Source organism: Clytia hemisphaerica, unplaced genomic scaffold (assembly GCF_902728285.1).
Source record: "Clytia hemisphaerica strain Z4C2 unplaced genomic scaffold, Clytia hemisphaerica genome assembly, whole genome shotgun sequence".
In the NCBI taxonomy this organism is placed as follows: domain Eukaryota; kingdom Metazoa; phylum Cnidaria; class Hydrozoa; order Leptothecata; family Clytiidae; genus Clytia; species Clytia hemisphaerica.
In genome coordinates, this window is record NW_027103510.1 from 1409776 (window position 1) to 1426599 (window position 16824).

Genomic DNA, 16824 nt, shown 5'->3' on the forward strand with positions numbered 1-16824 from the left:
TTTTTGGTCTATTTTTGAAAAATGGTAAACTTAATGAAAATAGTATTAGTCCTGAATTAAAGCCTCTATAGTACTACTACTTCCAAACCAAAATAAATTTCATAAAAGTTTTTCCTCGTTGAATAATTGAACTTTGAAGGTTCTGTCACGGAAGGAACGCAGCAAAGACATTTAAAAGACAAAAGTATGCTGATTCAGATTCCTGTGAATTTAAAGAGAATTTTAAAACCAAAATACCACTAGAAGAAACTTATGTCTATCTGCTTGTCATTGAAAAAAGAACTGAGTCAAAAAAATTAATTTCAATGGCTACAGGCCTTTGCAACTGAGAAAGGTCAGTGTCACGGAAGGACACCGTCACGGAAGGAAAAAATTCCTATTTTTCAAAATCAGCAATAGCGTAAGAAATGTTGACTGAAACTAGTGAAGTGACACATCATATCATGAATCATAGCCATTTTTACTATTCAGTTCATTTCAAAACCTTGGAACTGTATTTTTATTGTTCAACCATAATGGTGATAATAATTAGGAAATTTTACAGGAAAGATTATATTTTTTAAGCAAAAAAACTTAAAAACGCGACCTTGCAAGCCAGCAAGCTACTTCCAAAGGCTCTAATTAGCATATTTCCATGGTGCTGAAGCGATTTAGAGGATTTAGAACCAGCTAGGAACAGTAGTTTTGCCAGAAAACCGGTTTTTAGGCCTCCAGAGCCGCCTGGGCTTTACGCTGTAAGCTTACAGCGCTGTACTGGAGCCTTAGTTTTAAGCTTATTCTGAGCTCCATACAGGGCTGAGCTGGTTCCCAATGGTCATAAACCTTGTAGGACACTCCCCTGCAATGGACTAGACCCATTGAAGTCCAGCGAAGGGGGCATAACCAACAAATTTTCACTAAAATAGCTTAAAAACGCTTAAAAAGCTCTATTTAAGCGTTTTTTAGGTTTTTTTAAGCAAAAAACGTAAAAACGCAACCTTGCAAGCAAGTGAGCTACTTCCAAAGACTCTAATTAGCATATTTCCATAGTGTTGAAGCGATTTTAATCGTTTAGAACCTGCTGGGAACAGTAGTTTTGCCAGAAAACAGGTTTTTAGGCCTCCAGAGCCGCCTGGGCTTACGCTGTAAGCTTACAGCGCTGTACTGGAGCCTTAGTTAAGCTTATTCTGAGCTCCATACAGGGTTGAGCTGGTTCCCAATGGTTCTAAACCTCGTAGGACACTCTCCTGCAGGGGGGGGGGGGGGTGAAGCAGTTAGTACAAGACATCATGCCGGTTAGTACCGTGGTGGTGTGCCATATGAATTGGATAAAATCACTTAGTACTCAGGTGTACTAACTGCAAAAAAGGGTGGTCCCCTGCTAAAAATTTGCCAAATTTTGGTACTAACTGTTTAAAAAATAGGATTTTGTGAGAAAATTAAAAAAAAAGACCATATTTTACCAAAAAGATTTTTTGGGAAGTAGATTTTTTTTTCAAATTTTCGCAATTTTTTTTTTTAAATCTTAAAAACAATTTGCTGGTTGCAATAGAAATTTGATTTTCTAAAATGTTGTTTTTTCCTATTGAAAGCTATGGAAAATTGAATCATTTTTAAGATATTAAATTTTATTCTATTTGATTTTATTGAATTTATGAAGGTCAAAAGCCTTTTTCAAGGCTAAATTCAGTTAGTGCTAACTGTACTAAGTGTACCAAGGTGGTGGTGTTACTAACTTCTTCCGAGAAAGCAGTTTGTAGGCATGATGTCTTGTACTAACTGCTTCACCCCCCCTGTCTCCTGCAATAAATTAGACCCATTGAAGTCCAAGATTTCTAAAAATAACAAGATATTTTTTATCCGTCACGGAAGGACAAGGTGAAAGTGTCACGGAAGGACAATAATTTCAGACCTTGTAAGTGAATATGAAGGAGGTTGCTTTGGAATGTAATTTCATTTTTTGTTAGGGGGTACCAATAGTTAGAACTTGCAATAATATCAAGAATAGTGTACTTGCACAAAACTGGTGAAAAAACTTTTTGTCTTGAAATTGTCACGGAAGGAATTCGATATTTGAAAAAAGTTTCTGCTTGCAGTACTTTTTTGTTGTTTGACTTATTTCAAAATGAACAAACCTATTAAACTAACTAGGGTATGTACTTGTTTTAAAACAACATTTCATTTTTGATTAATCATTTATTTTTCGAAAGAAGGTCCATTATATTTTAACACTTGTCCTTCCGTGACAAACCTCACTAGTTGTGTTTCGATATAATCACCTGATTACAGAGACTAAAAGTGCGACTCAGTTGATTTAAAGTTGAAATTGGAAAATTTAAGGGTTATTTAAAAAAAAAATCACAGTTACTTATTTTGTTTGTAAGATTTTTGATTTTGTGTTTTGGTTGACCACTTTTCAATTTGGCCCTGAATCATGTTTGTTTTGATTTAACTATTTCAATGATCAGACAGATCATTTTGTAAAGGTTTCTAAGTTTGTTGCTAAAAGCATTACACACCATTTTCGTATGAGGGCCCCATGATTTATTGTCAAGAATCACACCAAGACATTTTGTCAGTTATTTTGATGGAATTGTTGTTGATCTTAACATCTGGTAGGGGACCAATGAACTTCTGTTTGCTTAATATCAATATTTGACATTTATCTGGATGGATTGTAAGACAGTTCGCTAACGAATAATCAGCAATTAGTTCTATTTGTTTTTGCAAGTTAATCATTACTTCGTCAACAGTGTCAGCTATCGAGTAAGACTCAGAGTCATCTGCATATAAGTCGATTTCCTCATCTCCAACATCTGGCAAGTCATTCACGTACATTGAGAAACATTGAGGTCCAAGTATCGATCTCAATGTTTCTCAATGTACGTGAATGACTCTTCTATGAAGAAAAAAATTTTGTTTAAAAACATTCCTTCTCCAAGTTGAACAATAAACTATTGCAAGAACTCTCAAAACAAAACATCTAACAAGATTACTATAATGTCAAGATGTCAATTACTGTAATGTGATAAAAAAGTATGAGTTGTAAAAATAATTATCTCTATTATTCTGAATCTGTTGCTCGTGTTTTAAAACTTTAACAATTTTGTAACAAAAAATTGTGTTTTGTATAAGAAGCAATTATTGTTATTTGGTTCAATTGGTTCAGTGTATCAAATCTCTCAGTTTAGTTGACACTTTGGTATCTTCATTTCGTCACAGCGAGAGATTTGTTTTTATTTTAGTTTGTATCTTTGAAAGACCCCATCGGATTTAGGCAGGGCTGTCAGTTTTAGGACCACTCACGGTAAAAATCATTTGCTCCGGAAGTACCGGAAGAACTCCGGAACTTTCTGGAGAGAGAAATAGTGTTATTTTAGCTGCTCCGGAAAACTCTGGAAGTTTCTACAATGCCTCCTGCACTTTTACGGAATGGTATTTGGTAATTTTGTTGACCTTGCGTAATCACACAGTGAAAGAAATGTTTGTCTTTATTTTAGTTTGTTTCTTTAAAAAATACCCCATTGCATATGAGACCATTAGACATGTAAGGGCAGTTATGTCAGAATAATAGAGAAAATTATTTTTACAACTCACACTTTTTTGATCACATTATACTTTACTTTTGATACTTTTGATGGGTTTTTTTGAGTCTCTCAATCATCCAATTTGGAAATCCGATGATTTACCATTTCTCTCACACTGTTTGAATCCGCTCTCCTGTAGGGATAATAATTCGGGAGCAGTGGTTCGTCCGGCAGTGTGGAAAGAAAAAGGTCAAGTTGTCTTTTGAATTTAATTTTTGTGCAGTTTTTGATATTACGAATGTAGAATGGGAGAGAATTGAAAAGCTTAGGTCCTTCTTCAGATAGTGAGCCTCTCCAAATGTTTTTGTGTTTAGAATTTACTTCTTTAAGGTGGCATTTTCGTCCGAGCCTCTGGTTTTCGTAGCAGGTGATACCCCCTTTGTTCTCAGAGTGGTTGAAATTTGGAGAAAATTTTTCTAAGATATACCAAGTATAGATGATTTGATATCGTTCTCTACGTCTTTCCAGACTGTATAGTTTTAGAGTTTTAAGTTTTTCCCAATAGTTCAGTTTTTGTAAAGAGAATATTCCATTTAGGAATGATTTTTGAAGCTGTTCTATTCGTTGCATTTGGTGTCTCTTGGATGGTGACCATAGCTGTGAACAGTAATCAGTGTGAGGGACATTATAATTGACATTTTGACATTATAGTCATCTTGTTAGATGTTTTGTTTCAAGATTTCTTGCAATAGTTTATTGTTCAACTTGGAGAGGAATATTTGTAAACATATAATTCTTTTTCATAGCAGTTATTTGGGGGTTGCTCGGATTTAGGCAGGGCTGTCGAATTTAGGACCATTCACGGTATCACGTTCTAAAAAATAATTTTAAAACATGTGTACAAAAGATATTTGTCCCAAGGTGATATGGACACTTTGACTGGCACTTTGGTCAAATAAAATACTTACAGTCCTTTGAGGACGATGGTTCAGCCATTATAAAGAAATTGAATTTGTCACATTAGCTATATCATCACTGGTTGAAACTACCATGATTCGACTGATTTTTTAAAAATATGCGTGTGCGCAGTTAGCAGAAGTGCACTGGAACGTTCTGGAGTTCCGGTGCAGACCAATCAGCAAAAATTGTGTGAATCGCGGAATCTTCTGGTGTTCTGGAGCACAGAAAAACAGCACTTTTTGCTCTGGACGTTTTCGGAGCGCCCAGAGGGTCCTAAACTACTGTTGTTTTGTATAAGATTCTTGTCACTTCTGGGAACCAGGATAACCAGTATGAGATTGGAAAGGGTTTGTTTCTAAAGGTACTGTACATTTGTAATTAATAGTAAATTTACAGTAAATTGGTCTAAATGTCGACATCCCGCTTCTAACTTTGACATCCTTCTTTAGAGATAGGAATAATAGCAAGGTCGGAATCACTGATGGACTCCTCAACTGATTGCTAAACAAAGAAAATTAGTTCCAATCAGCGATTCCGACCTTCCTATTATTCCTATCTCTAAAGAAGGGTGGCAAAATTAGGAGAGGGATGTCAACATTAGAACAACTTGTATGGAAAATCTTGTTTTTACTCACGAAACTGTCTAACTTTCTGAAGCTTATTTTCAACTAGCCAATGTCCTTGTCTTTTTCCGCCAGAAAAGTGGCAAAGGAATCTTAGTGTGGAAATGGAAATCTTTATACAAACAAAGGTATGTTTCGGCAGGTTTCGGTACAAAACGCAATGTTTCTCATATACAAACCTATTGTTTCCTGTATTGTGAACAACAAAAGTGTGGTTGAACATTAACAGTGGTGCTCTAAAACCCTTCCATACAAAATCTACAGGAAATGCATATTTGGACTTTGTACCCAGCTGCACAAAAACACTTGTCCTGCAAAAGCTGGATGAAAATCAGTTTTTTGAAATTTTCAAAATAGCACCACATAGAAGATCTTTCAAATTTAGCACCTTAAACTTTGTGTAATCCCCCAACCTGTCATAGAAACTATCTGGTCTGCAAAGTAGTTTGAGCAATTTTTTTAAACATCTTACTCTGAAGGTTTTATTTATTTTTCCACCAGTCCCCTGAAATCAGAAATACATGTTGATGGAATGAAGTCTTGTGCTTTGAAATGTATTAATGTTGAGTGGAGGTTCTTTTCCTGTTGAACTTCTTATTTTAATTTTGAAAATTAAAGAATCCTCCTTTTTAACATCCTTGTTTGGTAACTAAATGATAGAACCTTTGTTTTTGATGTAATTTTCCCCTCGGAAGTTGATATTTTGTGAAAGGGGTCTAATGTCAATTATCATATCTTAGTTTTAGCCAGTTTATCCTCACTGAATATTTATTCCAGGTCCAGGTTACTTAGTTACCAAAGCACAGATCCCCTCTTGATTGGACACAAATAAATAATTAATACTGCAGCGATTGGATAACAAAATATGATATGTACTCTCGAGTGTTTGAATAAAATGAAAGAATTACAAACTTTTCATTGTGATTTGGGTAATAGGGAGGGAAAAGCAAATTTTTGAGTTTACCTTATAATCAATTTCTCATGTTGCTACTGCTTATCTCTTAGGTCTAAATAATTATTTAGAATGGATACTCTTGGGCAGGAAGAAACGAGTCAGCCATCAGCAGTTTCAAGATTCTTTTTGTCCATCTCACAGGTATAACTTTCAATAATATTTTTAACACCTATCAGCCCTTAACGGTGCAGCTAACTTTTGAGGAGAAAAAAAATTTCTTCAACAACGGTATCAAAAAACATTAGTACAGTGGAGCGCTTCTGTGATAAAGTAGGAAACATGAATTTGTTAAGCTATTTAAACTGCTAAAAATGGTTCCCCACTCCACTCCACCTTAGAGACTCAGGGAAATGTCTCTCATATGGGTTAGGCTTTTTTTTGAAGGAATTTGCTTGGTTTGTCAGAATTTTGTGTGCCGAGAAAGAAATTTCTGGTACATTCATTACTGCAGTCCCCTAAAAAGCTGATCGCGCTGCTAAGGGTTGGTAGGTGTATTATTGAAAAAATGTTTTCCTATTGTTCCTTTTTCATATGCAGTGTGTTGGGAAAGGAATTATATGATTTAGAATCAGGGGAAACTTTATTTTGAGGTTTCAACATGCAACATTTTGGCACTAAATATTCTAATATAAAGATTCTTGTTTGACTTTTCTTTCCAACATTTTTTTTTCAGCGGTTTCAAGTTATTTTGGACAAAACAGTTCCCCATGGACTTTATAGATGGTTGTTCTCCTTATTATTAGCAATAACGTATATTATTCGAGTGTATTTACTACAGGTATGTTATAATTATAAAAGACCATTACAAATTAGAAACTCAAAAGTTAGGTTTCACAAAATGTGTATGATACTTTTATGATTTTCTAATATAAAGGTTTTCCTTTTTTGCGTAATTTTCTGCCTCGTGCGTTATTGACAACCACCCAAAACGTAACTCAAGAAAAGGCGTACCCAATTGTACCCAAACTTGTTGACATTAAGAATTTTACAGCGTCGTCAGCACCTCTAGACAAATTAGTTCTTCTTGTTATAATTGCAATAATTAAACTTTTTTTCTATCTTTTTAGGGATGGTACATCGTAACATATGCTTTAGGAATATACATTTTAAATCTATTTATTGGTTTCTTAACTCCGCGAATCGACCCGTCAAATCAAAACAGGGGTGAGTCAATACAGTTTGACAATAATAAATATTGCCTTTCTCTCGAAGCGCCTTTAACAGGTCAAGAATTTTTTGGACTAGGTTTTCTTTAATTTTAGTTCTTTTTATCTTTAAACCCCTATCTTAGTTTACTAGACTGATGTGTTTACAATTTTCCAATGAGTTATTCCCGTAATTTTGAAGGTTAGCATAAAATGGAAACAATAAATAGGGAAGTATCTGCTAGCCTATACTAGACGTCACCCGCGTTTTTTCTACGCAATGAACGTGTATGGCACTTTGCGACTTTTTCGAATGTTTTGAGCCCAGGTTTTCGGGCTCAAAACATTCGATTTTTTGACGTCACTTTAAACTTTCGAAGCTCCTGCAGAAGCGAAAAAGTAGAATTTACGTCAAAGCACTTTAAAGGCTTCTATTTTTCAAAATTCGTCAGAATAGAACTCGCCAAGAAACGGAATGGAAAATCCCGGTTTTTGGCGAGGTGATCGCTAAGTATCTGCCTGATATGAAGCATAATTTGTCCGTTCTAAAACAGGAATAGTATGTAGAACTTAAACTTTAAAACTAACTGCAAATAAAACAAACCTCTATAGACTATGTTCAACAATATCTTTATTTCCATTTTGTCTTTTAGATTTCTTCTCTGAAATATCAGATGACGAAGAAGGCCCTGGGTTACCCACAAAAAGGGACGAAGAATTCAAGCCATTTATCAGAAAGTTACCTGAGTTCAAATTCTGGTAATTTTCTTTGACTCAGTATTGATTTCTTTGTTTAAAATATCGACATCAGCTGTCCTTATTTTCGATTTACGACTTGAAACCCCTTTCGAGAGGAGCTGAAATGGGGAGCCGTAGTCAAATTTTAAACCCTAAGGGGAATGTACTGTTTCTGAACTACGTTTTGGGCTACTATTGGGCGCTTGAGTTAGTTTTTATGCATTTTTGACAGTTTAACACAAAAAATTGTTGCCTAATGGGGCTTAAAACCACAAAGAAAGTAATTTCTCCCGTAAGAAAGTCAATGATCTTTTCCATTTTCCCCTTAATGTTTGCTTCGTCCTTGTTCACAGCTTTTACGGGGTCCCTAACATTTCTCTTAAAAGAGATTAACGGAAAGGTTGATGGAATTGGAACTCGTACAAACACATCGAGAGTAATGATCATGTCAAAAATAAAATCTATTTTTAGATTCAGCGCGGTGCGCTATTAGGGGACATTTCTCTTGATTAAGGGACATCTCGTTTTGACAATTGTCAAAATATCTTTTGTGTCTTTTTCAGGTATTCATGTAGTAAATCGATAGTGATTGCAACATTTTGCACGTTCTTTGAGATGTTCAATGTTCCAGTCTTTTGGCCCATCTTGGTTATGTATTTCTGCATCTTATTCGTCCTCACTATGAAAAGACAAATTAAGGTAGACATTGTTTGGGTCATGCTTTCGTCATTAACTAATCTTCTAGGCACTAAGTATAAATAAGGTTCTGTGAAAAGTAGATGCTAAACAATATCGATAGGGTTTGTTATGGATTTTGTACAAGTCTGGTGCTCATTCTCAATAGTTTCAAGAAGGACAAGACTGAGCGATTTTGTGGGATTTTAGAAAATCTATGTTTTAAGGGTATTTTAGGTTTCACAAGGTTATACAAGATTAGGGGCAAAAACATTTGAATCTCTAGTCAAGCTAGACGACTAATTCAGACATACCTTAAGGGAAGAAATTTTAGCGGGAATTTAATTTGGCGGATGGGCAAAAATGTTTTTTTCACAGTGGCTTCAAAATTAATTTTGTTGGGAATTTAATTTGGCGGAAGAAGGAAATTTTTGTCCAAAAACGCAATTAACTACTATAGTCTATTGAGTTTCGAGATGCGACGCCTGATACAAATCGAATATTTTTTTTAATGATAGAATAAAATAAGAAGAATTCTACAAGCGTAAAAAAATGCTAAATTTTCAGTCACTTTAACCTTTTCTTTTCTTTCATTTTTCAGCATATGATCAAATATAGATACCTTCCTTTCACACACGGTAAACGCAAATACCAGGGAAAACCTGACGGAGACGTTATGATGCAATAAATCGTACACCCAAAAAATATCGTGGTTAGAAAAATTGTTGAAATTTTAATTTAAAGAACTTTATACAAAATAATTATTTTAAACACAAAAAGAGTTTTTATCGAATGGATATTTTATTGGATGACAATGTTAATACTTTGGTTGGTTGATATCTTGATGGTTGTACAACAGTTTGAGAAAACCCTTTTGATGCTTTGTCCAGAGATTTTATGAGACTTGAATCATAACGTATACACCTTCTTCTGTAAAGTTTAAGGTTCTCTGTGTTTTGATGACAGATAAACATTTCGAACTGACTCATTCAGATTTTGCATGCATAAGTTGTTTGGTTTGTTTATTACAATCAAGTCTGCTAAATTTGCAGTTCATCTAGTGCTTTGAGTTTATGACAGAAATGATTCGCTTAGTTTTGATGAGAATGAAGTATCACTTAAACAGATTATCATACCATTCCCTACTTTTCATGATCAACTTTTTTGTGCTTTCAACAAAAGGCAAAATTAGGCAATATATTAAATACATAGGAATGCGGGAGCGACACTTGTACTAAATCACTAAAACAGTTTTATTATTAAGTACTTGCATTATGTGATATATTTATTTTTTTGATACCAAAAAGGGTTTTTAAGTTGTTTTGATCTAATAAGCAAGGAGTCTCCCTAGAATTTCTTATTTTTTGCTGTCTCCTTCTCATAGATTTGGGTCTTCTTCTTCTTCTTCTATATTATCTACGTCTGTTTCACAAAATTAGTACTCACCTGTAAAACTTTCCGTCAGGTGCTTGTGTACGCGCTTTTTTATATATAAGAACCAGGAAAATTTAGCTAGGGCTGGGCTATTCTTTATATTTTGAAATTTTCAGGATTAAATGTTCTTACGATGTCTTTAATACACTTAGTTTCATTACTCAAAAACTTAAAATAGAATCTGTTAAAATCATTACTTTTTTAGAACAGTAATTTCTGAGATCTGAGAGGCTCATGATTGTTCTTAATTTGTTCTTAGGTTTTGGTCTATTTTCAGCCTCGTGTTCATATAAAATTGTTCTTATAAAAAAGCGTGTTGTGTGAAATCTTGAGGATAGCCTTATTTGTATTTTTATCAAGGCGGTTACTTTTTTAGACGTTATATTTTATGTTACATTAACTTTGTTTATAAATACGAATAATGTAGATTTTTTGCCCTTTTTTGTTGTTTTGAAATTTTGAAGAAAAAGTTACAGCCCTTAGGTTTCTTGCGGTCTATCCAAAAAAAATCCTTTTATGTCTGTCATTTCTTTTTAGTCTAACCATGGACATATAAACGACTGGACGTCTATCTTCAAATTGTGTCTTTGAAGCGAGCTTCGTTCCTGCCTGTATTTCAAAATTGGTATAAATATCCGACAATATTCCGTCACAATTTTGTTTCTTTGAATTACTTAGGTAAAAAGATTGATAGAGCTTGAACATTATTCGTAATTCACAAAAGAATTATTCTCAATTTTTTCACAAGTTTTCAATATATTTTATCAGCATTTTTCAACGCTGAAATGCAGAATTTCAACTGCGTTTTTGTATACTTTTGAATCACTTTTGTCACTGCAATAACTCTTTTTGACTTGAAAAAAGTATGCCAATGTTGAGAGCCTGTGCCATAAGAATATCATAATTTGAATCCTATACTCTCTAAAATTATTCCACACTTTTGAGTCGAAATTTAGAAATATTAGTCGTAGTTTTGACATGACAAGATGATTTTGCCTCTGCTATATTTGTTATGATATAGATAAAAGGCTTGAGAAGAGTAGAACAACAGAGACTTTTATTGTCGAACTTTTGATGTTGTTAGCAAGGTATTCCCAAGAGGTACCTTAAAATTTATTGTTTCATTTTATGTTTTTAACGAGGCGGGGTAACGAAGCTATCAGTGCTTTCGACAAAAATACAAAGGAGATGGATCTCCAGTCATTTATATGTTTATGGAAAAACAAACAGAAATTATTTACTTCCAAAAGAAGAATCATCCTCAGATTTAAAGCGATTTTTATATACCCGATTTTCGAAAAACTTTGGGTCAAAAATTATTAGGCAAAAATAAGCCGACATCGTTAGTTTTACACACCTCGAATTTCATGGCTTTTCATCATCATCATAAAAAAAAAACAAATCTGGAAAGCTTTTACCCTAATAATTACACTATACTAACTACACGAACATTGACTATTCAAAGCCCCAAGTGGCTAGATCCGAAACTTGGGAAATTAAGCCACTTATATGTCATACTTATTTTCCATCCAGAACACGTGACCCGTGTGTTTTTGTTTTTTAAACAAAATTTTCAAATCTGGGGCAATATGAGGGCAGTTTTTCTTGCTTGGGTAAGGTAATAAGTCTGAATCGCAGACCTCTATAGATATACTTCCTATAAGAAACTTCTTAAACTTTTTTCGCTAGAGGATGAGCAGAAGCCTACGTGCCTAGGGAAAGGTTAAAGATTCATCCCTAGCAGTTAGCACCTTTGGGGTCTTTGGGACTTCAAGCTCAATTGGAAATCGGAAAATCAAATTTGATGAAAAATTTGTCAAAACGAGGAAAAATACCCAAAGAAAATCCGAGAAAAAATCGATATCGGAATTACAAGTATTTTTTTACGGAATTTCGGAAAACTTTGCAAAATTACTATCGGTATTTCGGAAATCGCGAACCCCGTACGCCCCCTTCCTTCTACACAGTGCATTTCTGATATTTTGAAAAACATACCCTTACCGCTGCGTCGCTACATAAGCAGAAAATGAGTAGCGCTAAAAGCAGCAAACACGATCTTCGAACTACCGCAGCTTAGGCTACCATATTTTCGAAGATTTGAGGATTGTGCAAGAGCCCGAAGGGCCTGTAGTGCAATCCAGATTTTATAAGATAAAATCGAAGCCAAAGATAAATACTGGAAATCCGCTATGACTCGCAAGAAATAAATGAAATCGCTCAAATAAATGAAATTTATGAAAATGAATTAGAAGTTAGGCCTACGGCTTCGATCCTATCACATCATCGACCCCATAACAAAATAATAATACAGAAATAGAGCTTTCGAGCACAAACAATCTGTGGTTATAGTGTTAGGGAGGGCTTGGTGGGCAGTATTTATCTTTGGCTTCGATTTTATCTTATAAAATCTGGATTGCACTACAGGCCCTTCGGGCCCTTGCACAATCCTCAATTTTATGACGATAAAATCTCCGCCAGATAAATACTGGAAATCCGCTATGACTTTTAAGAAATAAAAGCCATAGCTCAAACCCACATCGACCTCTCTTCAAAGCCCAAGGTAGAATAACCATCTTGTTCCACACAAAATTGACACGCACGACACTTTATAAGTTGACCCGATAACTCCTCCTATCTGAGACCTCAAATACTTATTTACAATAATAATGACCTTGTTGCCGAAACTCCCATACTAATTGTTCAAGTGACTCCCTTCGGGCACTTCAATTCGACTTAATATTTGCAAAGAAAAACAAATTTGTAGCCTTTAAAGGTCAAAAGAAGTCTAGGGAACCAAGACAAGACTACAGGAGAATAGGAAATTGTTTACTATGAATCCATCTGCCTGGACTTTGCAAAGTCAGGGAAGATTCTACAGGCTGTTGCTATCAAACAACATGTCCTGTCATTGAAGACGCAAGTATCATCGGAATTTTTCGAGTCTATATTAGTGGGAAGCTACAACGGCAAAATTTACTAACTCGATTAGAGTATCTAGTACATGAATAAATGTGAAATCAGTGGTATGCATCGCTAAGTACTATACCTGTATGTATACATACTACTAGGGCCTGTCTTGTAACAATAATCATCTTTAACACAGAACTTACGAAGTACTTCAGATCGGCGACGAGATCAGCCCAATGGAATGTTAGATGACGTCGAAATTATAGGCCTTAGGTAATACCTGGATTCCAGCCAAATTTTTACAGGTGTTGGATCAGAAGTTAGAAAGAAAACTTTTTCCAACCCAGAGACCATCTAACTAGAGTTAGCTATCAAGGACTGTCCTTTATCAATCTATCTAGCAACAATCGAGGGACAGGACAGGACTCCCATTATAAGATAAGAAATCTCAAAGTAAGAAAGAAATGAAATGCATATATTATTTCTGGAAAAAATGTTTCTTCAGAAAAAATACATATTTTGAATATGAAACATGCAAAAACTTTAATGAATCACTAAAGATAAATCCACGTTATGGAAACAAGAATAGCCATCCAATATTATTGGTTGAAGCCTCAATGCTGCATACATAGAGTTTAGTCTTTATCATGTTAATTAGTCGCAACTCAAAGTGTACCAAATAAATGACAGTTACGTTGGTTGCAATGCATTATCAACAGACTGAAAATGTTCATAAAAGTCATGTAACACTCATTTTGGAGAAAATCTACTTTCAGGGTCCATATATGAACTCTCCTATCCATCAGTGAGAGACATAAAATTGAATCATATGAACAAATTTGTATTCAACCATACAGGAGGTACGGGATATGACTTTAAGGTTTTAACCTGAAATCCTTTAACTATCCATTTACTAAACAGGAATGTAGCAACAGTTCTGGAGCAAGTTATTCTCGTGAACATTACAACACTACTCAGTGATTGGTGGCAGCTAAGTGTTCGACCCACTCAATTATCTGGGTTTAGAGCTAATAGTATCTTGTCTAGTGCATCTGCTTTGTTCTTCCATTGTTCCCGTCAAAGTTAATATGGATATTTCTTTCAGCTATAATGGTTGGTATAAGGTATCCTCTTCACCTACAAATAATCAAAGAAGCTTTATGTCAGTACATCTAATCACATGACTGAATAAAACTCAGTGATTCTCATCTATTGATGTTGATGTATTGATGTTGATAGTAAACAATCCACCTATCCCATGGACATGTATGTGTGAAAAATAAAGCTTCAAGCCGCATCTTGAGATATAATAAAGAATCGTCAGTCTATTGAAGGTGCAAACATAAATTCATATGATAAACTGTGAAACTTACAACATTCTGTTAGTTGGAAGATCGTTATCAAACACTGGTATCATCAGAAGCAGTATTCACTGGGCCTTAGAATGCCTAGAAAAAATATGTGAAATAAAACATTAAAATTAAAAGTTAATGTTGGTAGTCTTCCCAAAAAATATGGAAGGGAAAGAATCTTTTTTGTGTATTAAGTTCAAACCATCTGCAATGGCAGACAATTGAAGGGTAATTTAAATGAATGTTGATATCACCCCCATGCAATGAGAAAGATAATTATTTGACATCGACAGAAGCAATAAATGTCAAATAACGTCAACCGAAGGAGAAAGAAATCCTTGAATAAATACTGAGTATTGCAAATAGTATTTCTCGACTCAATTCTTATCAAGAAAGGAAGAGGTAATTTTAAACAAATCTACCGGGCCATAGGTAACCCAAATTTTAAGGATTTGGACAGAAACTGCAGTACACAGATATCTACAGTGCCAGATTAACACTTAAGGATGGTATTTAAACCATATCATATGTGAAGAAAATTTCACTTTGTTGAAAAGATTTTTTGTATTAAATCCGGTCCCTCTATATTTTGTAACAGAAAAGGATTGTATCAGTAAATTTTTACACCCCATCTTGTGTTTCACCAACAATTTGATATGGAAGAAAATTAATTTTAATTTATATAAAAAGAAATTCAAGATTGGGAATTTTTATGTAAAATCTCTGTCAGGTAATTACTGCAAGATCTTCAACTTAATTCAACTAATATAGAAATTTTTTATTGTATTGTTCCTCTCTGTCACATATTGACAGCAAGGTAAAGAAATTCAACTAGATTGACATTTTACTGTATAATCCTCATCATGTAATGACAGCGAGGCTCCTAATAATGATACAAATGGTACAAGACATTCAACTACAACTGTAATTTGAAATATTGTACTGCAACGGCCCTCCCTCTCTGTCATATTGACATCAGGGTCTTTATCATGATAATATAAATTAAACTTATACAGTACTGGATATTCTTGATTTGTTCCTCTCTCACTCAATGACAACAAAGGTCCTTCATAATGGTAAAATAAATTCAACTCTCAGAAAACAGAATCGTATCAGCTCTCTCTGTCACTTAACGACAGCAAGTTTATCTATAATGATGAAGAGTTTAAACTATGAACTGATCAAAAGTACTATTCAATATTCCTCTCTCTGTCATGTAATGGCAACAAGGTTTTTATAAGTAGTAAAATGAAAACCACTAGTCTGAAATGCTATTGTATCAGTCCTTTATGATTATATACTACTATAAAGAATCTCTCTGTCACATAATGGCAGCAAGGTTCTTTATGATTATATACTATATAGAATCTCTCCGTCCTGTAATGACAGCAAAGTTCTTTATGATTATATACTACTATATAGAACCTTCTCTGTCATGTAATGACAGCAAAGTTCTTTATGATTATATACTATATAGAATCTCTCTGTCACGTAATGCTAATGGCAGCAAAGTTCTTTATGATGATATATTATATAGAATCTTCGTCACATAATGACAGCAAAGTTCTTTATGATGATATGCTATATAGAATCTCTCTGTCACGTAATGGCAGCAAAGTTCTTTATGAATATATATACAATATAGAATCTCCCTGTCACGTAATGACAACAAAGTTCTTTATGATTATATACTATATAGAATCTCTCTGTCACGTAATGCTAATGGCAGCAAAGTTCTTTATGATGATATACTACATAGAATCTTCGTCACATAATGACAGCAAAGTTCTTTATGATGATATGCTATATAGAATCCCTCTGTCACGTAATGGCAGCAAAGTTCTTTATGAATATATATACAATATAGAATCTCCCTGTCACGTAATGGCAGCAAAGTTCTTTATGAATATATATACAATATAGAATCTCCCTGTCACGTAATGACAACAAAGTTCTTTATGATTATATACTATATAGAATCTCTCTGTCACGTAATGACAGCAAAGTTCTTTATGATGATATACTATATAATATAATGAATTCCACTAAATGGAAATACTATTGTATCAGCCCTCTCTCTGTCACATAAATGACAGCAAGGTGTATCAGCCCCTCTCTGTCCCGTAATGGACAGAAAGTTTCTTGTAAAGCCTGTCTTGTGATAACCTAAGACTCTTCATGCTAATGTTGTCCTAACCCCATCTACAAACTAGGTGAAGGGTGATTTACGACCACAATTAGTGCTAACTAAACCAATTTTTGAAACAAACAAATATTGCTTGGAGTTATGTTGCTCTATCTAGTATCCACCGAAATATGGAACATTAATAAGCATTTAATCCCCTATCGAGTAACGATAGAAAGAAAAGTCATTAAGCTCACTGCTTCAAATAGTATGATTCGTACGATAAATCTAGATTAAAAATCATAAACATTATTACTTACATTTGTTAGACATCTTGTTTTTTATTGCGAGAAAGCGAAATGAGGTCGATGTGGGTTTGAGCTATGGCTTTTATTTCTTAAAAG

General features: G+C 34.3%; 1 protein-coding gene and 1 long non-coding RNA gene across 2 annotated transcripts; one reads left to right on the top strand and one right to left on the bottom strand.

The window, feature by feature from the left end:
* The first annotated feature begins 6083 nt into the window (after positions 1 to 6083).
* On the top strand, positions 6084 to 10537 carry LOC136799109 (protein RER1-like). Its single transcript, XM_067055795.1, has 6 exons — positions 6084 to 6185; positions 6718 to 6822; positions 7112 to 7208; positions 7843 to 7948; positions 8491 to 8626; positions 9204 to 10537. Exons 1-6 carry the CDS (start codon positions 6114 to 6116, stop codon positions 9288 to 9290), a joined length of 603 nt encoding a protein of 200 aa, XP_066911896.1. The 5' UTR covers positions 6084 to 6113; the 3' UTR covers positions 9291 to 10537.
* A 2860-nt stretch (positions 10538 to 13397) lies between these two features.
* Positions 13398 to 16820, bottom strand: LOC136799110 (uncharacterized). The gene is made up of 3 exons (XR_010845475.1): positions 16741 to 16820; positions 14317 to 14391; positions 13398 to 14080 (listed from the first exon to the last, which is right to left on the bottom strand). It is a non-coding gene; the product is annotated as an uncharacterized lncRNA (long non-coding RNA).
* Between the last annotated feature and the right edge of the window lie 4 nt (positions 16821 to 16824).

What these genes read in the sequence shown, in the direction of transcription:
- LOC136799109 (XM_067055795.1), top strand. Translation starts at nt 6,114, where the DNA reads ATGGATACTCTTGGGCAGGAAGAAACGAGTCAGCCATCAGCAGTTTCA. An exon ending in TTCGAGTGTATTTACTACAG is followed by an intron (nt 6,823 to 7,111) that starts GTATGTTATAAT and finishes CTATCTTTTTAG; the next exon opens with GGATGGTACATCGTAACATA. An exon ending in TTACCTGAGTTCAAATTCTG is followed by an intron (nt 7,949 to 8,490) that starts GTAATTTTCTTT and finishes TGTCTTTTTCAG; the next exon opens with GTATTCATGTAGTAAATCGA.